At 38.7% G+C, this 21,164-nt stretch overlaps 1 protein-coding gene across 7 annotated transcripts; it reads left to right on the top strand.

Annotated features, from left to right (window-relative positions):
• Positions 1-7,469: 7,469 nt before the first annotated feature.
• Ckap2 (cytoskeleton associated protein 2) lies at positions 7,470-20,415 on the top strand. Of its 7 annotated transcripts, none has more exons than XM_063232674.1 (9): positions 7,470-7,539; positions 8,888-8,969; positions 10,552-10,621; positions 10,725-11,632; positions 11,928-12,132; positions 14,095-14,265; positions 16,124-16,193; positions 18,304-18,556; positions 19,113-20,415. In XM_063232674.1, exons 1-9 carry the CDS (start codon positions 7,485-7,487, stop codon positions 19,366-19,368), a joined length of 2,070 nt encoding a protein of 689 aa, XP_063088744.1. In that variant the 5' UTR covers positions 7,470-7,484; the 3' UTR covers positions 19,369-20,415. The 7 variants fall into 7 exon arrangements, with proteins under 7 accessions (XP_063088744.1, XP_063088745.1, XP_063088748.1 ...); XM_063232675.1 differs by having other exon boundaries at positions 10,558-10,621; XM_063232678.1 differs by lacking the exon at positions 7,470-7,539 and adding an exon at positions 7,775-7,944.
• Positions 20,416-21,164: the final 749 nt, after the last annotated feature.

Consider the following 21,164-nt stretch of genomic DNA (forward strand, 5'->3'; position numbering starts at 1 on the left):
CCTGCGGCGCCCCCTGGCGGCGGGCGGGGCGGAGCAGGCCGGGACGGACGGAGGGAGGGGAGCGAGGAAGCGCGCGGACAGCGCCCCCTGGCGGTCAGCAGCCCAAGGCCTTCTGGCCCCTCGGTGGGACGTGCCGTCCACCCCAAAGCCAGACAAACTGGACCCCGATTTGAACTTCATTAAGGTGCTTGAAAGCATTAAGGCATTCCTATCTACGGGAGTCTTCTGTGTCTGGCATGTGACCGTATTTATTAGAGGCTGTAAGTAATAAACTCTTGTTTTTTTCTGAAAGATTTTTTTTATGGCACAAATTGCTTTCATACGCTCACAATCAGTACGTTAAGCACACTGATTTTCCTCTCATGATTATTTTTATTTAAACATTTCCGATATTAATAAAGATTTCGTGAACCTGAGCATGGTGGTGTATTGTAATCACAGCACTCTGGGATATAAGTCAGAAGGATTGCAAGTTGGAGCCCAGCCTGGGCAGTTAAGTGATTTAGCAAGACCTTGCCCAAAATAAAAACTGAAAAGGTCTGGCGAGGTAGCTCAGAATGGAGGCTCCGGGTTCAATTCCCAGTAATGAACACACATACACACATATACACACAAAATGGGCCTTATAAACTTAAAGCAAATTTCAAGCAGGGCGCGGGAGGCCACGCCTATTTTCAGCCACGGGAGGCTGAGGCCAGACGGAAGCCAGCCAGCCTGGACAACTCAGGAACGTCTCAAAAATGTAAAGCATAGAGGAAGTAGCTCTCTGGTAGAATGATTGCCTAGCATGCACAAGGCACTGAGTTTAATCCCATATCACCAATAAAAGTTCTATATATGAGTATATTTCAATATACTTACCAAAATTTACCTGTTGGTTAGTCTGTTCAAAACCACCCATGGCTGCTAACTAGGGGAGAAGGAAAGAGGTGGATTTTAATTACACTTCTGCTTTGCCCAGCAAATGAACTGACAGAAGGAAAAGGGAAAGGTTTGAGCAAGCCTCATACATAGTTTCTTTCTTTAACTGCCTGTCAGCCCTGCTTGTAACCGGTAAGATTTTCTCCTCATCTTTTGTGCTCAGAAATTTCATCAAATGCAAGATTCTAGGCATGTGGTCTTTTTGTTCTGCTTGGAGTTGGTGAGGCTTTTCAATTTGAAGACTTGCAAGGTTTTTTTTTTTGTTGTTGTTGTTTTGGTTTTTATTTTCTCTCTTCCAAAGTGTTCCTGTCTTGTTTACTTCTGTTCTGTGAGTGCATTTGTGGGAGGAGGACTGGTGATCAAACCCAGGGTGCTTCACAATTGAGCTACATCCCTAGCCATTCTTATTTTTTGAGACATTTCACTAAGTTTTCCCAGACTCTCCTCAAACATGATTCTCCTGCCACAGCTTCCCACATAGCTGCCCAAACTGACCTTGAATTGGAAATGCTCCTGCCTCATCCTCCCAGAGTGCTGTGATACAGACATGTACCATCATACCCGGCTCTCACTGCCTGTTTAATAACATTTTCTTCTTCTGTGTCCCTGAGTTCTACACTCCACAGAATCCCACTATTCTTTCATCTTCTTCCTTCTCCGTTAAGCCACTCTATCCTTACGTGACTTAGGATGGTTTTTGCCTTATGTCTTAGTGTGCGTGTGATCCCCAAGCACCCAGATCAGCCTATCTCAGACTCACAGGGCAAAGAGTGGCAGGGGACCCAGGGACCAGTAGTAATTGGGTAGGTAAACTGAGAACTCTCTCTGACTGACATCACCTCTCACTTCTCCATATACTCATTAATTCAACAGATATTTTTAGAAACCATTTGTTGAGCACTTACTATGTGCCTAGCACTGTTCTGGATGTTTCACTCTTCTCTATTTCTGTTGGCGGTATGAGGACTACAGTAAGGAGACTGAGGCACACCCTCCAGATCCTAAATTTTAGAGCTGGGTAAAAACTCAGTCATCAAGAAGAAATATATTTTAAACTAGCATTTTTTAAATTTAAAAAATTAATGCAAACAATGTCCGTGATAGGGGCCAGGGATGTAGCTCAGTGGCACAATGCCTGCCCAGCAAACATGAGGTCCTGAATTCGAGTGCCAGTACCAAAAAGCAAACACACCAAACAAACATGTTCATGATAATCAGAATACCCATTTTAAAGACAGAACCCCCAACAGGCCAGGATTGGAGCAGGGAGAAAGCCTCCTTTCCTCATCCTAATTTTTTTACTCCAAAGTTGCCTGCCTCTCTGCTCCCAGTCCTCGGTATCTCCTCTGATCACGCAGTCAGTGGAGCAGAGCCCAGACTCTGCAAGGAAATGGACATAAGCCCCCACCCCCACCACCATTTGCCCCCTACCAATTGAACCCATTTACCATTTTTATCCTATCTAACATCCCATATGTACTTTGGTTTGTTTCCAAACTGGCTTCTTTCTATTTCATGTTTTCAATATATATCATGACAACAGGCTCATATCAGTAAACAGTTTTGTTTATTTTAATTGTTATCATACATCATCATCAAATAACATAACATATTGGCATTTCCTGATTTGTGAACATTTGTTTATATTTTTTTTCTCTTGAAAGTAGAAATATAGGACCTAAGTGTCCTAACCAGCTATAGAACTGTACAGTTGCTTCAGGGCTCTGCACTTTTAAAATACTAGGCATGGGGACACAAAAACAAATGATGTTTTCTTCTCAATGTGGAATAAACAAATAAGAATCCTGACATAAGCCAGGTATGGTGGGGCATCCCTGTAATTCCAGCACTCAGTGCATTATGGATCACCACCAGTTCAAGCCAGCCTGGGCTACCTCGTGAATTCAAAGTTAGCCTGGACTACACAGAGAGACCTTGTCGAAAGAAAGAAAGAAAGAAAGAAAGAAAGAAAGAAAGAAAGAAAGAACATATTACACCTGCAATGATAGAAAACCACAAGTTCCCTATTTCCATCCTGCAGCAAGGAGAAATGTCATGTGGCATAAATATACCAAGAAATGGGAACAGAATAAGGCAAAGTATTTGCCTGGATGATTCATCCTTTATCCTCAGGATTCTTCAAACAAAACCAGTAAGATTTAGTTTTATAGTATCTTTTGAATTTTATTGATGGTTTGAATTTTAATGATATCCAGTACAGCTTTTCTTTTATACTTTGTGGCAGGTTTTTGTTTTGTTTTTGCTTCCTGTTTAAGAAAACACTGCCTAAGCCAGGCGGGCATAGTGGTATGTTCCTGTAATCTCAGAACTCTTTGGGAGGCTATTGCAGGAGGATCATCTTGAGTTCAAGGGCAACCTGGGCTACACAGTGAGTTCAAAGTCAGCCTGAACTGCATAATGAGACCCTGTCTCAAAAACACAACGCAACAAGCAAACATACAAAAACCTCGCCTAACGTGAAGTCACTAAGATTTTCTCCTGTGTTTTCTTCTAGTCATTTTACAGTTTGGGCTCTTACATTCAGGTCTATGCTCATTTTGAAGTTACTGGTTTGGCAGAGGTAAAGGTCAAAACTGGTATTTTGTAGGCAGATATTCTTTTATTCTGGTGTCATCTGTTGGAAAAATTATCTTCTTCCTCCATTACATTGTCTTGAAAATGTTATAAAATGTAGCTGGGTAGATAACCTTGATTATCTTTCTGGAATCCATTGGGGTTTTTTGTTTGTTTGTTTGTTTTTGGTCTTTTGCTTCTACACTCTTGATTACTCTGACTTTGTAAGTCTTAAAATCAGGTAAAATAAAGGAAGTCTTCTAACTTGCTTCTGTTTCATGATTGTCTTCTCAAATCTTTTGTATCTCCTCTTAAGTTTTAGAGTCCTGTTGTGAATTTCTACATAAAAGCTAAGATTTTGATTGCGAAGGGTGGAGAACCACTTGGACTAGTTCAAAGCTCAGAGGTGCTGAAGGACACCGGAGGACAGGACCTCGCTTGTCCAGTGCAAGGGCACAGCGGGACACAGTTATATAACCGTGACTGAGCCATGGAAGCATGCATGCACCAGTTATAGAACTAAGTAAGAATATAACCATGGGAGAAGCACCCATGTGAGAACTGTACAATGAGGACACAGGCGCTGTGGCTCTTGTCCTCTGCTCCATGCTGCCCACTGTTGTTGCTGATGCCCTGCACATTTGTGATCTTTAACCTTGGTCCTCACCCTTAAAAATCTCTCTTCAGTCCCCCAAGGCCAACACGATGGCAATGAATAAATTGACCTGGAGAGAACAGGCATCCTAAGACTACCAGATCCTCCCATCCCTGAGCATATTCTAGCTCTCCATTTATTTAGGGTTACATTTCTTTCCACAACATTTTCTACTTTTCCATAGACTGTTTTTACCTTGTGCCTTCTGAGTCTATTGGTTCTCCCAGACTCAGTGTTGTCCGATCTTTGTAGCATCCAATACTGTGATCCACACCCTCTTTCTTCAGCCTTTCTTTCCTGGACTCTGTGCCTTCGTTCTGTCACCATCCTTCTACCCGTACAATGGTCTCACCCTGTTCTCTCCTGGGTACCGTAACTGTTTCATGTAATCACAGGAGAAACAGTTAAAGCCAATCACTGAAATTCCAGGTAGCCGCAGTTTGCTGCATAGGACTGATCTAGAAGTTGTCATCTTCTTTCTTTCTCCATTTTTTTTTTTTGACAGAGTCTTCCTGTGTAGATCAGGCTGGCCTTGAGTTCACTATGTAGCCCAGGCTGGCCTCAGACATGGGGTTATCCCCTGCCTCAGTCTCCTGAGGATTACAGATGTACACTATGGCCTTTTTGAATCTTTCAAAACAGAACCTACCTTCCCTCCAACATTTGTGGGATGATGTTATTAAAAAGTGGCCCCAAAATAGACTGCTTTCCAAAGCCAAGCATGGAGCACAGATGTATAATCCCAGACGCTTGGGAGGATGAATCAAATTTGAGCCCATGCTGGGTAATCCAGGGAAAACCTGTCTCAAAATTTAAGAACACAAATAATCAATAAAGGGCCAGGCATGCTGCTCAGTGAATATGCTCTGTATTTAATCCCCAGTACCATTGCATTGCCAAGACTCACAGGATAGGTATGTTTAAAATGGAGTATTTTAAAGAGTATTAATGGCAATGTGTCTTTTACTGTAATAAATTTTAAAACTTAAACTTTGTGTATTCTAATCATACCTTGTTGATCAACCATTTATGGTAATTTCTATCAAAAATATTAACAGTGTGTCTTCATCTGCCCTACTCACAAGATCTGGCACCTTGTGACTCCTGGCTTTTCCCCAAAAGAAAGCAAATGTTGTCAATCAGTTTAGGACATTGAGGAAGCCACCACAAAGCAGTGAAGACATTCCTGCAAGAGGATTCCCAGAACTGCTTCAGAATGTGGCAAGAACAAAGGGATGAGTGCATCTGAGGCAAAGCAGGGTGGTATTTGGAAGGGGATTACCAGCAATGTATCTCTTACTGCAAACAATTTTTTTTTGTTGTTGAACTTCAAGTCAACTAAAACCCTAAATTCTTCATAACTTTATTTTGTTCCACTTATAAAAATAATATATGTTCACTGTAAAAAAAAATCAAGACGCACAAACCTAGAGTACAAATTGGAGCAGCCCTGACAGTTGTTAAGCTTCCCTTGCTCTTGCAATCAATTTTTAAAAACTTAAACATTGATCATGTCTTTCAATTGCACCTCAGTTGGGTATGCATGTGTGTGTACTGTTCTTAGAGTGGGTACATCAGAGATTAGGGGAAATTGCCAGGTTGAAAAGCACTTTTCCAGGTTTTCCCAGTCACCATCTCAGCCACCTGACGTCTCCATGGTTTCCTTTGAGTTACTTTCTTTTTTAAAATCATGACCACTTAAAAATTATTGTGATAAAGATAAAATGTATATAACAAAAATTAACCATTTCAAATGAACAGCTAAGTGGAATTGGAAAATTTATATTGTTTTATTAGAGCCACTACCTCTATCTAGTTCCCCAGCATTTCAAAATAAAACCCCATACACATTGAAGAGTCTCTCATCTCCACCCACAGAATCCACCAGTCCATGTTGTTTCCATGGATTTATCTATTCTAGATGTTTAAGATAAATGGAATCATGCCTATGTGATCTTTTGCATCTGATCCTTACAGTTACTATAGTTGGGAGGTTATTTTTCAACTGTTCTGCTTTGTTAAACTGTTCTCTATCACTTGGGGGAAAGCCCAGTTACCCAACCCAATGAAACTTTATGAGGAATCAATGGTGTTATAGGCAGGATTTTGTGAACAGCACTGATGTCTTAAGAATGGTGTTGAAATGCTGGACATGCGTACCTGCCTGTAATTCCAGCACTCGGTAGGCTGAGGCAGGAGGATCGCTGAGTTTGAGGCCAATCTGGGCTATAAAGTGAGTTCAAGGCCAGTATGAAATGTAGTGAAGGGGCTGGGGGTTTAGCTCAGCGGCATAAGCACCTGCCTTGCAAGCAGGCGGTCGTGAGTTCGATCCCCGGTACCGATAAAAATGAAAAAGACAAAAAAAAAAAAAAATGAAATGTAGTGAAACCCTGTCTTTAAAAAAATTTTTTAAAATAATGTTGAGTGCCATTTGGTGTTGCTTCACCTAATTTTGGCAAAATTACACTAAACATAGGACATTTCATCAGGTAAAAACACAAAAAAATCCCAAACTAAATTTCTCACTAGCAACATGCAAACACTTGTAATGCCAGCCCTTTGGAGGTTGAGGCAGGAGGGACTGCAAGTTGGAGGCCTTTATGCCCACGCAGTAGTGACCCTGTCTCAAAACAAAACAAACAAAAGCAAAAATGCCAAGATGCTACTGGAAATGAAGAAAAAAGAAAATAACTGACCAGACTAGCTAGGGAGATCCTCAGAAGTGGGCGGTAGCAGGTAGGACTCCTATCCTCTCACCAACGTCCCCAAGAAATCTGACAACCTTACTACACTGCTCAGGAAAGCAGAACAAATGTGAATTCAGCGCTTAGGACATAAAAGAGTCTAGACTCTTCCTAACTCTCCCACTCCTGCCCTAAAACCTCCTGTCTCTAATTCAGTCCCCTCTAAAGGGCTAACTGTAGAGGATCTTACAGAGGTAATATTGTTAGATGAGGACTAAAAAGGTATTATCAGCAACATTTAACTGCACAAACACAAAATATGCTTCACGAATGTTCGTTTACCTTCACGGGAGGCGTCTACACAACCCTAGGGGGCGATATCCTCACTGTATCCCTTTCTCCCTCTCTCTTCCCTTCGTGTGGATCCCCTAACTGTGCAGTTAGAAAGGGATGGAAGGTAAAGCCCAGTTTCAGGTCGCTTTTACAAGCCGTGCAAACGCGGACACCTAACTCCCGAGCCCATCACCTCTTCTGTGAAACAGAAGGTCACGGCCCACTTCAGATTTATGACGTTAAGGGTGGAGGGAGCTCTGTGAATCTGTGCTGTGAGGACGGTATTTAGCCGCCATTCCCTCCCCAGTGAGCAGCCAATGTGGAATAAGAAGCGCAGCCACACACTTTCTTCTCTGCCTCCCTCCGTGAGCTGTGAGTACCTAAAGTCTTCTCTGGTCCTGAATCTTTGTCAACCCCAGTCCTGCTACAAGCGGGTAGGCTGACTCCACCCACGTCGCAAGTCCAGGACCGAGTTTGAAATCGAAGACCTGAGCACCACTAGCGCTCTACAGCCGCTGGGCCCGCCCCCTGTAACCGCAGCGCAGGCTCCGCCCCCGGCACCCATTGGCCCATTCAATTCTCGCCCGCACCAATGGGTGGCGGCGATCTTAAAGTCGGAGCCCGCGGCCGCGCTCCGGGAGAGTTGTAGTGACGGTCTGAGGCACTCCCAACCTCTCCAGTATCCCCGGCCGTGCCCTGGGGTCTGCGGTTGCCCCTGATTCAGGGAGCCCACTCTTCGTTCAAAGGTGAAAGTAGTGGAAGAAGCGGCGCGAGCTGGTAAGCGGCTGATCTGCTGAAGTAAAGCCGCTGGGAGCGGGTCCAGGGCTCGGGACCCTCGACCCGAGGACCAGTTTTACGTCCAGCCACCTCCGAAGGTCGTCGTCCGCGCGAGGGTGATAGTGTGGGGCTGAGCCCTTGCCTTGCGGTCGCCGCAGACCGAAAAGGGCACGAGCGGCGCAGCGGGACTCCCGCGTGAAATCGGTTTACCCCGGGGCTTGCGGGGGCTGGGGGCGGGGCGCCCGGACCGACTGCGCCTGCGCGGGGCCCTTCCTCGGCGCTCACTGCCTGGGTTTCGCGATTTGGTCCTCGGCTTTTGGCCATCTAAATAGACTGCGATGTTTTACAGGAATAATAGTGGGTTTTTTTTTTTAAACTTGTTTTTTGTTCCACACATGAGAAAACAGAAGAAAATCCTCACCGTACATGTTTCGAGTAAATTGATCTTGGAGACTAGTATCATCCCTACCATTTAGTTTCCTAAAAGTTTGCCTTTTTGTAACAATATATTGAAAATAAGGTTCTCTAGATTTTTCACACACAGAAGTCAGTGTGATATTTTTCTTTTTTTGTTATTGAGACTTTTTAATGCAGAGTGATTGTGGATGCCATTTATGGCAACGACTTATTAATTGGATTACTTCTTAATTAGAAATTTTGTTAAATAGAAGATACCGTTTCAAGTGGAAGTGCTTTTTTAATTATTTTTTTTTTTTTTGAGACGATCTCACTAAGTCCCTGAGTTGCCCAGGCTGGGCTCGAAGTTGTGATCCTCCTGCCTCGGTCTCTTATTAGAGTGCTGCTGGGATTACTCTTAATAATGTGTGAACCGTGCTTGGCTTTCAGAAGAGTTTTCAACGTAAAACTCGCATTTAGTCAACATATTTATTTTCTGTTATTTAACGTCTGAACTAAGGTTGACTTGTTGCTCTTTCCTTGTTAGATCAAAGAAGACAAATATTCAAGGAATATCTTTTGGAACGAAAACTCACTTTTGACATAGAAGGAGAAATTCAGATTTCCAGGTGAGGTCGAATTTACTGCGTTACACTCTAGAAAATTATTTTGGAGCTGTTCAATAAAAACTTAATTGTACCACATCTGTAATTTAAAATTTTCTATCAGTGACACTTAAGACATACTAAAAATATGAAATGAATTTTAATAAAATTATATTCCTGATACTGTTTCAGTATGGGAGGGCTGGAGGTGTAGCTCAGTGGTTGAACACTTGCTGAGCATGCTCTAGGCCCTAGGTTGAGTCCCCAACATCACAAAAAGAAAAAAGAACTATTATAATAGTTTATATTTATTTCTAATACAAACTCTTTCAAACCTGGTGTGTATTTTGCATTCTTATTTTGGTGCAGCACTTAATCATTGTTTTCTATATAACGTTACGCTATCTAAAGGGAGCTAGTTTTAAAGCAACTGTGTGTGTATCAAAATACTGACTTTTGATCTATACTGTGCTACAAGTTAGGCTTTTTATAATTTAGTAAAGCTTTTGTTTATTTTTGTTTGTTTGTTTGTTTGTTTGATGCTGGGAATTGAATTTATGGCCTCCCAAATGCTAATTTAACTGAAGGTTCTACTACTGACTACATCCACAGCCCTCTAGCAAGGTTTTTGCTCAGTGTATGGGAGGAGCTGTTCTTCAGAAAAGTAGCTAGCCCTCCTAGATGTTTGGCACTTTGAAAAGGATTTATTTTAGATTCAACTTTCCATAGAAAGAGTTTTGTATTATTTTGTTAATTATTTTGTTTAAGTAGTACCTGGTTGTGGAAAAAATAAAAACCTATGGAAGTATATGAAACAGGAAAAAGGTTCCATTACTCTGGAGTTAACTACACTGTCTTTGTAAGTCTCTCTTGCATCTAAGTGTTCAAACAAGCATCATTCAAAGCATATAGCACAGGATCGAAGTTTAAGGGCAGCTTGGCTCTGTAATGAGTTCAAGACCACCCTAAACTACATAGTGAGACCTGTCTCAAAAAAAAGCGTGTACAAGCTATGTCAAAATTCCATCTCAAAGCTGACCGAGCAAATGCATATGTAAGGCAGCATAATAAACATGACTAATCATAAAAATACAGAAGTTTTACAATTCTATCATGAATAACTTTTCACATGTTAACATATGTGAATTTGGGATTATGTTCTTAAATGGTGTGTAAAATTGATGGTATTTTTTTTCTTAATTTTATGTAAAATCATTACAGTCACCTACTAAGATAGTTTTATAACCTGTACTAGTTAATCTATAGCTGTAGAAAAGGATTTCTATTCTGTAGGGAGAAAGTACAGATTTTAAGAAAAGATCTTTTAAATGCCTCTGCCATACTGTTTATACTGTTAAAACACACTATAATAAAGTTTTGCTTAGGACACATAAGTCTCAACTCATTTCTGTTAAAATCTAGAGCTATGGGGCTAGGGATGTATTTCAGTAGAACAGGTACTTACCATAGACGTTAGGTTTGATCCCAGAACCACAAACAAAATCACAACACGAGTTAATTGTCACTATTCCCTCATTCTCCCCCCAAAGGAAATCTCCCTGATAGGAGATTAATTTATTTTATCTTATTTATTTCTTTTTCTAAGTAATAGAATGATGACATCTGAGGACCAGGTCCAAGAAAGGACAGAACCTCTGAAACTTAAAACAAACATGGTGAGATACAGACGTAGCATGCCTAAACTGCCCCCTTTTCCCTTTCCCTTTCCTAAGCTCTTTCTGAAACAAATGAGTTCTAAAATACTGATTTGCATTTTAGGCTGATAAAGAAAATATCAGAAGACATACAGAAAACATTAATACAACAATGGAAAAGAATTATATTCCCTTAAAAGCTTCTAATGAATTAACCAATTCTCCAGCAATTGAAACACATAATCTTGAGGCTGATGATCAAACTTTACAGTTGTTACCAGTTAACAATGATTCTCAAAATCAAACTATGACGCTAAGCCAGGCATTTCATCTTAAAAAAAATCATAAAAAAAAGCAGGTGATTGCAGAAAAACCAAAGCAAGATGCTAGCGTGCTCAAGAAACCTGTGCTAGGATATTATCATGGCCAAATCGTTCAGTCTAAGGTTAATTCATTCAGAAAACCTCTACAAGTCAAAGATGAGAGTTCTGCAACAAAGAAACTTTGTGCTTCTGTTTCTAAAGGCACAAAGCCTAACTCTGTAAAGACAAGCAATGCAACAAAAAGTTATAAAGCCTCAAATATGACTGCCACCACTACACTTGAGAACCTTACATCTCAGAACACACAGCTTGTACGGCCTCCCAATAGAAATCACAGTAACACCCAGCACAAGGCCAAACAAGACATTAGCAGAACCTCTGCCAATGTTACAGTCCCAAAGAATCCCACTGAAAAAGAACAATTACAGTCAGAAACAGTTCTAGGAAGTGTCAAATCCAGTTCTCAGGGCACAAAAAATAAGGCCTTACAATCAAAAACAGTTCTACCCGTGGTCAAAACCTCTTCTCAGGATGTAAAAAGAAGTAAGACATTATCCCAAAACACATCTGAAAATATAGCCAGGCCTATTTCATTTCCTAATATCAAACTGACAGAAAAGTCAAAAACTGTTGACCACCGAAGACATACATTAGCAAAAGCCACTGTGGATGGATCAGCTCAGCTCAAAGAAACTGCAAAAGAAAGAAAGTGAGTAGATACGTTTTTTCCTACTTAGAGTGCCATTTGTGGTTTGGGCTTGTAATTTTCTCAAATGTGTTACTTTGATGAATTTTTTTCTGTTATATGCAAGTAGCTTTATGTCGTCACTGACCAAAAGTAATTGTGTCAGGGTGTGTCTTCTCAGTTGCTCTTGGTAATATAAGTTGGATACTTAATAATAATTGGGAAATGTTTTATAACTGCACCATTTGAAGTACTTGTCCCTTTGGCAGGATTCTACTGTGAGTACCCACGTATTGTTAAATCCTTCTTCTGACTGTAGAGCTCATCTGAATGAGAGCAGAGCTGGCAAGGGAAGAGTGCTGAAGAGGCCTCCGAACCCAGTCTCTGCCCAGCCCGAGCCTGAGGGACCAAATGCAAACCCTGTTGGATCGTTCTGGACTACGATGGCAGAAGAGGATGAGCAAAGACTATTTACTGACAAAGTGAACAAGATATTTTCTGAATGCCTGAAACTCATTCATGAGGTAGAGTCTTTCCTGTGTATTTGTGCAAGATTTTATAGTGTCCAAATTATTTTCATAAACATTTATCTCATTAAATTACATTATTTTTTCTTTGACTAAATAATGCCAGTGACATTATGTTGACTTAGTTCTATGAGGTCTTTAGCCTTTAATCAGCTTCATTTTGCATTGAGTTCACAAAGATATATCAGAGTTAATAGGTTTTTTCTCAAGTTATAAATGTTATATTGCTCTTAGACATTTAACATCCAGTGAACTGGGGTGGATGTTTACTTTTCCTGAGATTTCTATTTCTTGGATTTGTTCAGCATTTTTACTAATTATTAAAGACTAGCACAAAAAAAAACTACTATTAAGAGTAATTATCACAGAGCAATCAGAGATTCAAGTTAACTAAAATATTTTTAAACAGAATCCCATTACTCTGTAAGTACCACACGTTAACCGATTGTACCACTGGAGCACCCTAAATTGCATTAATCTAAACCAGTGTTATGCTGGTGTAGAATTTATTATACAAGTTTTTATTAGACAAAAATTCTCTGGTGTATAATAACCAATTCTAAAATGCTTTATTTCTTGCTAACTCTTTGTTCTTCCTGTGGACACTCACTACTAGGACCCATAGCAAGACTGAATTCAGGATGTGATTTCAACCTTACCTTTTCATGAGCATCTTTAAAATTTGTGATTCTGAGGATCAGGAAAAATTATAATCAAAGCTGGGTACAATAACACAAGCCTGTAATTTCAGCACTTGGGAGGCTAAGACAAGATTTGAGGCCAGCTTGGGCTACAAGTACAAGGCCAGCTCAAACTGTATAACGAGACCCTATCTCAAAAAAGAAAGAAAGAAAGAAATTACAATCAAGAAAATTCTAGTTCTATTCTTATTTCTGCTAGCTGAGGTTTTTTGATTCATGAATTTTTTTTTTTTTTTTTTTTTTTTTGCCCTATCAGTTGACTGTATAACCTTTATGTACACCATTGTAGATTCACTTTAACCTTAATACCAAAATTTGACAAAGACTGTAAAGGGGGAAGAAAGAGTATTCTCATAAACATTTGGTAGGAACAGAAATTTTGAATTATAAAAATAGAAGCCCACACCGGGCGTGGTGGCTCACGCCTGTAATCCCAGCACTCATGAGGCTGAGGTGGGAGGATTGTTGCGAGTTCGAGACCAGCGTGGGCTGCAGAGTGAGCTCAAGGCCAGCCTGAACTGCATAGCGAGACCCTGTCTCAAAAAAGACAAAAAAAAAAAAAAAAAAAAAAATAGAAGCCCACTATGTGCCTAAAGAAGGATAAATATCAAAATCAAGCGCGATGTTAGGAGTTTTTTGTTAGGTAATTTTTATTAATATGTATCTGAACTAATATTTAATTTTTTTGCTGCCTCCTACTCACATTTCATATGTTGCTGTTGCTTCTCCTCCTGCTTCTTTTTAGCTTATTAGCCATGCAAAATAAGTTGAAGTTAGGATGATAGTAATCATTTTTATGAATAATTTTCTATCATTATTATCGATTCTTTTTTTCCTGTCCTGGGGATTGAAGCCAACCTTTGTACTGAGCTGCGTCTTTAGCTCTTTTGTTTGTTACTTTGATGGGGCTTTGTAGGTCACTGAGTTGCCCAGGCTGAGCTTGAACAAGATCTTACTGCCTCAGCCCCCCAGAGTGCTGGGGCTACAGGTATGTACCACACCTAGCTTACTGATCTGGATTATGGAAAGGATATTAATTGTGTATAGTGCTGGCTGTGTGTTGCACACCTGTAATACCAGCACTCGTGAGAGGCTGAAACAAAAGTGCTGTGATTGCGAAGCCAGCCTGGGTTACTTGGTAACTTCAAGGTCAGCCTGAATCTCCATAGGGAGGCTATATTTCAAAGAAACAAAACAACAAAAATTGTTTACATATTGTAAATTTTTAAAAATCACATTTTATTTCTTGTTATTTTAGGGATACCCAAAAGAAGAAATAATGACCACACTGAATGACGTGATTAAAAATATTCCAGATGCTAAAAAACTTGTTAAGTATTGGATATGTCTTATACGTATTGAATCAATCACAAGTCCTGTTGAAAATATTATCTCAATCTATGAGAAGGCCATTCTTGCAGGAGCTCAGGTGAGGCTAAAATTTACTGATCTCTGTTATTACAATGTAAATGACGTAGGATTATTTTGAAACATCACAATGTAACTTGATAATATTGCCCTCATACATTACAGGAATAATAAGTGTTTAAAGACCACAGTGGATCCGGGGGTGTCGCTTAATAGTGAAGCATAGAAAACTGCCTGGGTTCAGTCTCCAGCACCAAATATAAATAAAAGATTCATACCTGTTGTTTCTCAAACTTTTAAAACTTACATAGGTACTACCAATGATTAGCTCTTAGAAAATGGGTATAAGTTGCTATAACTTTTAATGAAAATTTCTTTAAGAATTACTTCAGGGCACATCATTTTGTGCATATCCTACTTGAGAAGTTTATTGAGACTAATTTTAATATCTTGCTTATTGAACTTAAAGCAAATAGAATTAAATTAACTTTTTAAAAATGTTATCAACTCAGATAGCTTTGTGAAGGCTGGGGATTTAGCTCAGTGGCATAAGCGTCTGCCTGGCAAGCATGAGGTCGTGAGTTTGATTCCCAATACAAAAAAAAAAAAATCCTTGAAAATTAATTTGCCCTAAGTTACACAGTTGGTTACTAAAACTGGTGCCCAGATAGCTTTGTGAGAGAACTCTCACTTTAGGAGTACCCTAAAATAGTCTTCCCACATAAAATAACAGAAAACTAATTTCTTTAACTTACTGTATTACCACTATACTGATTTAATACCAAACCTGTCACCTCTTCTACTTGGTTAAAAAAGATAAATCTCTGTATATAGAACAAATCGTTTCTTCAGAGGTTTTTTGTTTCATTGGTTGGTTGGTTAGTTGAGATTCCCTTATTTTTATAGATAAATGTTCTTAAAGCATTTCCTTTTAATCAGGTTTCTCAGAAACACATTTTTAAAGACATTGTTTATATCAGCAATTTTTTGAATTACTTTTTGGTCTTTCTTAAGAAAGTCTGTTAACTTTAGTCTTAGAAAAGCCAACAAATTAAACCTTGTACCTGAACTGAAAAGTATTAGTATTTGAGGTCGTGGTTGATCCTCAGCACCACCAAAAACAAAGCAAAACAAAAAGCAGAGCAGGTACTGTCAGTGGCCCTTGTGTATAACACATTGTCCTGAAGGGTAATTGTATTTGACAGTCATACTTGAAGGCAAGTGTTAGGTCCCCAGTACACTGATCCAGAAGGATCATTGCTGAAAGCCGCTGTGGCAGTGTAGCAAGGGTAGAAAATTGAAGGCTGCTGATGGAGAGTAGTGATGTAAAGATGAAGATGTGACACCAGAGCAGAAATTGAGAAACAAGAATTAGCCAAGAAAGTTGAGAGTAAAATGGGTAATTCTAGCAGTAACATCTGGAACTGAGACGATCACTAAAAGCTCCTGGTTTGTATAACATACTGAATATATTGTAGTAAGCATGGCAGCTCAGAGGTACAGAATAAGGAACTTATTTGGGCTGATTAGAGATGTATGCAATAGTGTATCAAATAAAATATAACCATGATTTCATTTAAGAGAAAAAGAGCTGTTGAACTCAATATAATCAGTTGTTGAGTAAATATTAATTTGAAGTTGCCATCTATTTGTTAATTTTGTTCATATCAACCAAGCAGTAATAGTTACCAAAGGCTTAAGAAAACAACTGGAGAAAATTTTAAACTATCTTTAACTTTATTGTTTTAGTCCATAAGTTGGAAATAAGATTGAAAAACATGAGAAACATAGCATAAGCATTGTTTTGTTTTACAATATGAAAGTTTAATCACTGATTTTAATATTTTCAACTTGTGTAACCTAATTTTTGAGAATATTAAATTTATATGGATTTGCTTTCTTGATTATAATAAATTAAGCCAATTGAAGAGATGCGACAGACAGTTGTGGATATTATAACAATGAAGAACCAAGAAAAAAGTAACTGTGGTAAGTCTTAGCTTCTTTCATTTCCTTTATGTGAATTGTGATTTTATTAAATTTCTTTGCCATATTAGTTTATTAAAATTTTTAAAATGTAAAACACATAGATTCTTTTTTTATACTTCTGTTGATCTACTTCTGGATAAAGTGGCTTTCTGTATTATAAAGGATTTTTAATTAGGAGATCTAGTTCAAAATACAAATTTGTTATTGAGTATCTACAAAAATTAATTACCTCTTAAAATGAAGGGAATATGATCCAGGGGAACATGAGGATTTATGTGGTCTAATGTTATGAAAAGTAGAAATAAAAATGGCATGAAAAAGAGTCTTGACTCCTTGTAATTCTCACTGCCTCTAGAGACATGTACAAGCTTAAAGCTGGTATTTAAATTAATTTGGGATCAGGGATATAAGTCAGCTGGTACCTGTCTGGCAAGCGCAAAGCCATGAATTCAATCCCTGGTACCAAATACATATATATGTATGTATGTATGTGTGTGTATATATATATATATATACACACACACACACACATACATGAATCAGTCTAATTCAGTTTTCCTCTCATTTTTTTCTAAATAGAAGTTGTTTTCTAGCAGATGAAATATTAGCCTTTACACGAGAAAAACTGCATAAACTCTTGTCTTGCTGAAGTATAAGGTCCAAACAGAAAACCAGTCTTAAAAATCAGAGTTATTGTAAGCAGCAGGAAAATGTTAGGTTGGAAATATGAGACAGATAATGGAGACACACCACTTAGGTGTCTCCCAGATATTTGAAGCCCACATATCCAAATTGAGCACATGATTTTTTCCTAAACTTGATCCTTCTTTTGATTTCCTATTTTATTGAGTGGTGTTACCTGGTTGACCAAGGTGGAAACGTGGGTGACTTTTTACTGCCTCACTGTTTCTTGCCTTCCAACATCTGTTAGCAGCCAACCACATTCAGCATAAGTTCATAACAGTCTGAAAATTCATCTTGCCATCCTTACTCGCTACTGTGGCCAGGATCGTCTCTAGCTACTGAACTACCAAGCGGTGTCCTAACTTAGTTTTCTCCCTTTCTTCTTGCTCCATTCCAACCCATTCTCAGCAGTGCAGCCAAATTATTCATGGCTTGAATTCTTGACTCCAGATTCTTTCTTGTCTCTTCCATCCTCTCCACATTCATGAATTTCTTTGTTTTCGGGAACTGGGTATAGTGTCTGTTGCCCCCGGGACTCTGCAGGCCAGTCTTCTGCATTTTCCTGTCTTCATACTTAACCTTTATACTTCACGTTCTCAAAGCCACCTCCTCAAATACTTAATCTTGATATTCCTTTCCCTCACCCCATCCAACCTGGGTTAAATGCATTTGTTTATTCTCCTTATATTTTCCCCATACAATATTTGATGTAGCTGTTTACTTGTTTGTTTTGTTTTTTGAACTATATACTCAGTGCGTAAGGACAGTGTCTGCTCTTCCTCACCACTGTGTCATCAGTGCTGATATAGTGCTTGGCATTAATCGCCACCTAAATATTTATTGAATTAATGGTTCTATATTCCTTCTATCCCTGCTTCAACTGCCACTCACTAAAGAACCACAGACACTTAGCTGCAAAAATATCTCTCAGTAAATACTTTTAATGATTGTTATAATAATTAAATCAAGAGATCTTTTCACCTCAATGGATTTACCAGGGTGTCTCTTTAAGACTTTAAAATCTAGCCATGTGCAGTGACACATTCCTGCAGTTCTATCTATTCAAGAGACTAAGATAAGAGGATTGGGAAGTTCAATCCAGCCTGAGCCATTTAGTGAGGCCCTGTTTTCAAAATTTTTAAAAGAGAGGTTTGGAATGTGTGGTTCAGGGGTCAGTGTCTTTGAGTTCATGCCCAGTAGTGGGGGTAGGATCAGATGTAACCCTTTCAATGCTGTTTTCTCCTTTCCAATACTTGTCATCCCTTTCTCAGAAAAGAATAAAAAACTCCTATAAAATAGTTGGCAGCAGCATTTTGCAGTTTGGTTCTTTTATTTTGAAAACAACCATATATGAATGACTTTAAAATCTTTTGATTTTGTTCTTAAATTGACCAAAAGTTTAAATGTATAAATTTATTTCCCATAGGAAAAAACATTGAAGATGCTTGTAAAACCAAGGAACAAATCCAGGAAGTCAACACTGAGGATACAGGTGTTAATCTAGAGCCAGGAAAACAAGAAATGGAGAATAAACATAGTAGAAATGTGGTGTTTGAAGGTTGTGAACAACAGCAAGATGACACAAAAAATCCAAGTGACAATTTTAAAACCCCTGATGCAGAAAATAGATCAGGTTGCTTAATTAAATATAACATATCTACTACACCATACTTGCAGAGGTAAACTTTTACAGTGTAAAAGTACTGATTTGTTCTCATTCTTAGTGATGTTATTTATTGATGTTAGAGATCAAATGCAGGGCTTCATGCCATCTGAGCAAGTGATTTAACATTGAGCTACACGCCTAAGTCTAAATGATATTTTTAAACTTTTATAATAACTTCAGATTAGAACTATTATTTATTAATATGGAAGTTCTCAAAAAATGAAATGTCACAAGGGCATTTTAACCTTTTAAATATTGTATGGGCTTTGCTTTTCCTTAAATATTGACATTTTAACAGGAAAAGCTTGTATCACTTTAATCTCTGTGTATTAGTAGAATCTCTTGTGTATTAGTACAAGTAGGTTTTAGAACTAAGGAATTGACCTGATTATATAGATAATCAAGTATCTGCTGTGTGCAAGTCATAACAACAGACTAAATTTCTCATGTTGAAGAGCTTACAGTATTTTTTAGTTTCTGTAAGACAATTACATGACTAGCTTAAAAGTACAAAGTAAAAATAGTGACTTTTTAAGTTCCTGGAATAATTTTGGAGTTTTTCTTTTCAGCATAAAAAAGAAGATGCAATTTGATGAAACAAATCCTGCACTTAAAGAGCTAAAGTTTCTAACACCAGTGAGACGTTCTCGACGCCTTCAAGAGAAGACTTCTAAATTGCCAGACATGTTAAAAGACCATTACCCTTGTGTGTCTTCACTGGAACAGTTGTCAGAGTTAGGAGGTGAAACTGATGCTTTTGTATGTCGCCCGAATGTAGCTCTGTGCCCTATGTATTCTGAGACTGATACTTCAGAGGAGAAATGAAGTTCCAGAGAGAGGAAGGTTCTTAGTATTCCTGGGGTGTTTGTGAGGTTCACAGTTCCCTTGAACTTAGGTAAAACTTATATTACATGGACATGTTTCAAAAAATTTTGGTATACTTCCCTGCTTTTAAACAGAATTCCAACAATTCTTTTTTTGCCTTGATTAATGTGAAAGTCAAAATAGAGGACTGAGAGCTAGGCATGATGGAGCATGCCTGTAATCCTAACACTCACAGGTGAGGCAGGAAGATCAAGAGTTCAAGGCTAACCAAAACTACTTAGTGAGACCCTGTATCAAAAACAGAACAAAACAAAACAAAAAAACTAGAACTTGGGACAGGGAATAAAGCTCAAAAAGAGTGCATGCTTAGTAAACCTGAAATCCTGCATTCAATGCCTAGCAGCATCAAACAAAAGAAAGTAAAAAATTGTGCTGTGTAGAGCACCTCCCTTAAGTATTTTACTGTGTTTAGCTTGCTTTTCCCCATACTCATGTTAGTCAGACTGTTGGGCTCTGAGATATTTCTTGAAGTGTAAGAAAAAGATGATGCCAAAGTTAGTGGATACTCAAAACTTTAATCTGAGTTTTTTCCTTTTGTTTTTTTGCAGCTTGATTGACAGTGTTAAACTTGAATTTTGTATCTTCATTTGATAGTTTATAAACTAATAAGAGTTTGGGTAGGATCTATATATTTAATGTCACTGTAGTTTAGCACTGTAAGCAATAGTCTTTATAATATAAAAATGTCACTGTTAAATCATGTCCACCTAGACATATATTGAAGTTTTCTTCTTCCCACAAATAAATACCACCAGGAAAATTATTTTATAAGGTTTGAACTAATACTTACATGGTATATCAACTACAGTTTCAAAGAAGTAAAGACTAAAAGATTAGTTTAATTATATGTGAAATATGCATGTAAATACTTAGTTTTATGTTCATTCCATTTGTATTTTTATTTATTGTCTTATGTTCTAAGAGTGGGACTTTTGGTCTTAATATGCTACCTAATATGTATCCAATAAAAATACCCTTATAATGATATTCCAGTTACATTTCTTTCTTTTGATGCTTTTCTTTGCTACTTTCAGCCCATTGACTTTTACTTCAACAAGTAGTTTACGAGGGCAATATGGTTCAGTGGTGTAACTCTTGGCCAGCCATGCATAAGCAGAGCACTGGATTTAGTTTTTAGCCCTGCTAAACAAATACTTTATGAAATGCCATTCACTTGTGCTGGGAATTGAGAGGGCCTTGTCTTACTTTCTCATCACTGAGACATAATACCCAACACCCACAATTTAAAGGAAGAAAGGTTTATTTTCAGCTCACAGTTTGTAGAGGTTTTATCCATATTTGACTGGTTCTGAGGCAAGCCAGCACAATGGAGGAGAAACAACTCTAAAGAGTCACGGTGGAAAGCAGAGAGATCGAGGGAGGTAGAGGAAAGACAGATGCAAGTAATGCACCCGATGAGCCACCTCTTCCAACCAGAGCCCATCTAACAGCACCTAACATACCAATCACCTTCCAAAAGGCCCACCTATGAATGCATGAGGCTTTGGGGAACAGAGGAGATAGAAGCCATAACCAGCCCCACACAAGCCGAGTATTGCTCTACTGAGCTACATCCCCAGCCTGTACTCTATCTTGAAATTCAAAGCTAGATTATTAGGTCTCAACTACAGCTAATTTGCACCACCCGTGCCTCGCCCTAGACATTTTCACATGGAGACATTGTTGGTTGTACTCACTTCAGATAGTGGATATTGCTGCTACCTAATGGTTGGAGG

Source organism: Cavia porcellus, unplaced genomic scaffold (assembly GCF_034190915.1).
Source record: "Cavia porcellus strain 051 isolate PalLab524CR breed Dunkin Hartley unplaced genomic scaffold, mCavPor4.1 scaffold_21, whole genome shotgun sequence".
NCBI classification, from domain to species: Eukaryota; Metazoa; Chordata; class Mammalia; order Rodentia; family Caviidae; genus Cavia; species Cavia porcellus.